The 4318-nt window shown below is 51.6% G+C and overlaps 1 gene segment (V, D, J or C); it reads right to left on the reverse strand.

Annotated features, from left to right (window-relative positions):
• Positions 1-2136: 2136 nt before the first annotated feature.
• On the reverse strand, positions 2137-4107 carry LOC141738284 (Ig kappa chain V-VI region NQ5-61.1.2-like). The segment is given in 4 exon segments: positions 2137-2598; positions 2709-2771; positions 3142-3351; positions 3439-4107. Coding segments are annotated over 3 exon segments (432 nt in total).
• Positions 4108-4318: the final 211 nt, after the last annotated feature.

Raw genomic sequence — 4318 nt, forward strand, 5'->3', positions numbered from 1 at the left:
AAATGCCTCGAGCTTTTTGGGGCCGCAAGAGATCTCCTTCATCCCCTGATGAAAGGTCCTGCAAGCGGTGGTAGCTTGCAAATGGATACCATCACCCACAGCAGCTCCCAAAACTAAGCCCTGCGTGAGCAGCTCCACAGGTCTCCTTTTAACCATTGGTCCCATTCTTTTCAACCACGAATGGCACATGGGAGTCTGTGACGTAGGTTCTACCTGAAATCGCAGTTCCTGCGGTCAGTGTGTGAAGTTACTCAGAACTGCAAAGGAAGCTCCTTTGAAGAGCTCCAGCACAACTCGCTGACCTTTTTCCAGGAACAACAACGTGGAAATGGGCCCGCTTTGCGTCAAATAAATCCTTACAACCACATTGCTGACATGCCTGAGTGAAAAGGAGGAGAAGGTGGAATGGAGAGGATGGGTCAGCTATCGGAGCTTTGCACTGTGCCTTTGCTCAGCCGAAATCTCCAGCTTTTGGCAGCTGATGCTTCCACGGTGTCGGTCGGCCCCGAGCATGTCCTACTTCTCCAGAGCGTGCGCCTGAGGCCAGGCAGCTCATCCACGCTGGGGGATGGGAGTCGGATCTTTCAAGTTGTTTGTGGTTGAGACACTGAGGCAGTATTTGTCTCGGTGATCTCAGAGCTCCTACCACAGTGATCGTACCAGTAGGCGCAATAGTAGGTAGCGGTGTCGTCTGGAGTGACATTGTTTATTGTAAGAATACACACTTTCTGGCTAGAATCTTTTTCAACCCTGTACCTGCGTTCTTGGAAACCCTCATCTACTACTTTTCTCATCCCTGCTAAGTAGAGAATCCTCTCTGGAGCTTTATTCGCCTTCTGTTGATACCAGTGTATGACGGTGTCATCAAAATTTACAGAGACATCTTTAAAGTGACATTCCAGATACACACTTCCTTTAGACTTGGTGAGAGAGAGTGGACTCTGCACGGGAATTCCTTGTGCAAATCCACCTAGGAAAAAAAAGAGGAGAAATGGTGTCATGAGCTGGAATTCAGGGCTTTGGGAAGACGCCTGCTAGCAGAGCCGTGTGTGCCTGTGAGGGAAGGTAAGAAAACAAGGAAGCACTTACAAGACCAAGCGGCTGTGGTGACAAGCGCTGCCAGCAGCAGCATGTTTGCTGGTCACGCTCTGCTGTCGTTGAGAGTCAGAGGAGGGTGCAAGGGAGCGGAGACGGGGACTGGGCTGTGTGGGAGGAGCAGGTGACTCTCTTGAGCAGTCTTCAGCAACGGGTCTTCTGTGTGCAAGCAGATGGGCCACGTTTGCAGAAAACCCTCTCCAAGCTGGCACATGCTAAAATTGGTTAGGCAGTTGTGGTCCTGCCTGCTTTTCAGGTGAATACGAGAAACACTGGTAAATCCTAGGATTGTGGCCCTTGAAACCTTGAGGCAGAGCCACTGAGGAAGGAAGGGCTGTGAGTGAGATCAGCTCCAGCTGCGCGTGAGGGCATGAAGGTTTCAACCTGGAGGTCACCCCAGTGGGCGGTGAGCGTGTGCCGTCACCCGCAGGGGTGCTGAGAGGCGTACAGTGCCTGAGCGGGCAGGAGGCATTCCCCCACCCCGTTAGGGACCTCCTTTTGCTGCTTCAGCTCAGTCACCCAGCTGCAGCACGCCCAAGGGCCTGGGATGCCCCCGTGCTGGTGCTGCCCTCCACCGGAGCAGACGGCGGCCATCAGCCTGCAGCAACCGGGGCAGCTGCACCACGGGGACGTGCCTCCACTCTGGTTTCGGATGCGGGAGGAAATGCACAGCCGCAGGATTTTGGGTTTGAAGCTCGGATGAGATGCAAACACTTCTTGGAAGGAAGGCTGGAAAACAAAAGGGAGCCCTGTGAGGGCTGCTGGCAGCAGCCATGGCAGAGGGGCATCTCGATGAGCGGGGCTGGTGCTGCGGGGTGCTCCCCTGTGACTGGGTCCTGGTTCGAGCGACACAGGATTAATTGCGCTTTCAGTAATTTTACTGAACCTGAGTACAACCAGGCCTTCATCTTAAGAGTCACGGTCAGTGTATTCACGCCAAAGTGACGGGGACTCTCCAGTTTCAGGACCTTACAGAGAGGGGTGAGTATTGAATTGATACACTGACCGTAAACATCATCTCTTTAGCCATTGCCATGCTAAATTGCTATTTCTCTTATCCTGTTGCAGAAAATCGTCAGAGAGGGGTGGAATAAGGAAGTATCGGCATTTTGGCAGATCAGCATTTTGAGCTTGCGGTTCAGAGTGCAAAAGTGCTTTTTTGTACGGCTTATCTTTGCCCATCTAACGCTGTGATGCCTTCATAGAACCAATAGGCACAGTAGTAGGTGCCAGAATCCCTCGGGGTTAAATATTGTATCGTGAGACTGTAGAGGGGCTCAGTAGGATGTTTCCGAACTTGAAATCTCCTTGTATCACTGCTGTCATCAAACACAGGTGACTGTCCCGACACGTACAGGATCCTCTTTGGCGGCTCTCCGGGAAGCTGCTTGTACCAGTGCACGAAGGTTTTGGCGCTCATTCGGCACGCCATGCTGGCAGAGCTGCCAGTCACCTGCCTCTGCAGCTCTGGGGTTTGCACTGGCACTGCCTGTGCGTCTCCACCTGGAAGGAGAAGCAGAGAAATTCTCTGAGGGGAAGAAACCACGGGATTTTGGAGCCAGGACTGCGCTCTCTGGAAATGGGAAGGAAAGGGGAGAGGAAAAAGGGCTTACGGGACCACAGCGAAGTTGCAAGAAGGACTGGGAGCAGCAACATGCTGCCTGTGTGGGTTAAACCTGGAAAGGAAATCAAGAGAGACAGGAACATTATAACGCCCTTCAGGCGGAGAAAGCATCAAATGACTGGGAGGCGGCTGTGACTCATGGGGCACATCCAATGGTCGCTCTTCAACCTGCTGCACGGAGGGGGTTAAATGTACTGACAAGCTAAACCACAGCTGCAAGAGAGCAGAAAGGACCCACAATACTTAACGTGAAACAATTTTTTTTCACCTGCGTATCCACTACATTCCTCTCTGACTTACTGCCGAGCACACCCATGAAACCTCACATTCATCAGTCCACCCTTCCCAAGGATGGTCTCCTTTGCTCAGACACCCCAAAGCTGTCCCAGAAGCACGTTTCACCAGCCTTTCCGAGAACATACTGCCTGCTGTGGGAGCACAAATGGGATAAGTCATAGTGAACTATCATCTCTTCCTTAAGACGGCTCCAATCCATCTGGTCAGCCTTATCCATCTCCCCCAGACAGGGTGCAGTGAAGCCAGGGCGAAGCATGCACGTCTCCCAGCCACCTCTTTGCTGCCCTCTGCTCTTTCCTGTCCTTTCCCTCATTTCAGAGCCCTCACAAGGTGCCCTGCAGAGACATGAAGGCAAATGGTCACTTGGGCAGCAGCCACCGCACACCGCGCTCTTCCCTGAGAAAGATTTCTCATTTTCTCACCCAAAAGAGACAATCCACTCTCGATCTTCTCGGCCCTTTGTCAATAGCAGCGTACACAACTAAGTCTCATCTCACAACTAGTACACAAAGGTCACATTCTGCTGTGGTCCTTGGCATTGATGCATGGAATTCTGCCAGGTCCTGTAGTGTAGACATCTACAGTGAAAGAACAACAAAACAAAACCCATAAGCATGGAGTTTAACGACTTGAAGATTTTGTCTTTATTAATAGTCCTCTTAGGAGTGAAAGCCAGAGAGGAAGGTTTCTTCCAAGGCAAACCAAAGCTGCAAGAAGAACGTGCAGCAACGACGTTTTCAGAGAAGACGTCTGGGCCTGTAGGAATGCAGGGAATGAACCTCAGATGGGGGACACATTACCACTGAGGAGAGGAAATGATGTGCTCAATTTGCATGAAATATTCACATGGATGTGGGGTGGGGACAGCACTGTCACATTAAGTCACATTTCGCTGTGGCTCTGCTCCCACCCGTGTGCCTGAGCAATGCCGTGTCCCCATTTCCACGTGTTCCCTGCTTTAGGTTGCAGCTTTCTCTTGTAAACGGTTTTCACAATCTGTTCTTGGGGGCCGCCTTTTCAGGTGTTGCCCAGTGTTAGAGATCTTGCCTGTCACGAGGGGTCCTAAGTGGTATCGGTGTTACAAGCAGTCATCACCAACATCACCACTGAGGCAGGAGTGACCAGTGAGGAGTACCTCTAGCGTGACCAGGGCTTGAAGTCTTCCATGCTAAATCTTCAGTGCAAATAGTCTCCTGCTACGCTGTATTTGAGAAAGCATCTATAGCCGTCAAAGACAATCTGTGTTACTGTATAGTTCGGGTGTAATACCACACCCAGAGGAGTGCTCCTTTTCCCCAGCCC

The sequence above is a fragment of the Larus michahellis genome, chromosome 2 (assembly GCF_964199755.1).
Source record: "Larus michahellis chromosome 2, bLarMic1.1, whole genome shotgun sequence".
Lineage (NCBI taxonomy): Eukaryota > Metazoa > Chordata > Aves > Charadriiformes > Laridae > Larus > Larus michahellis.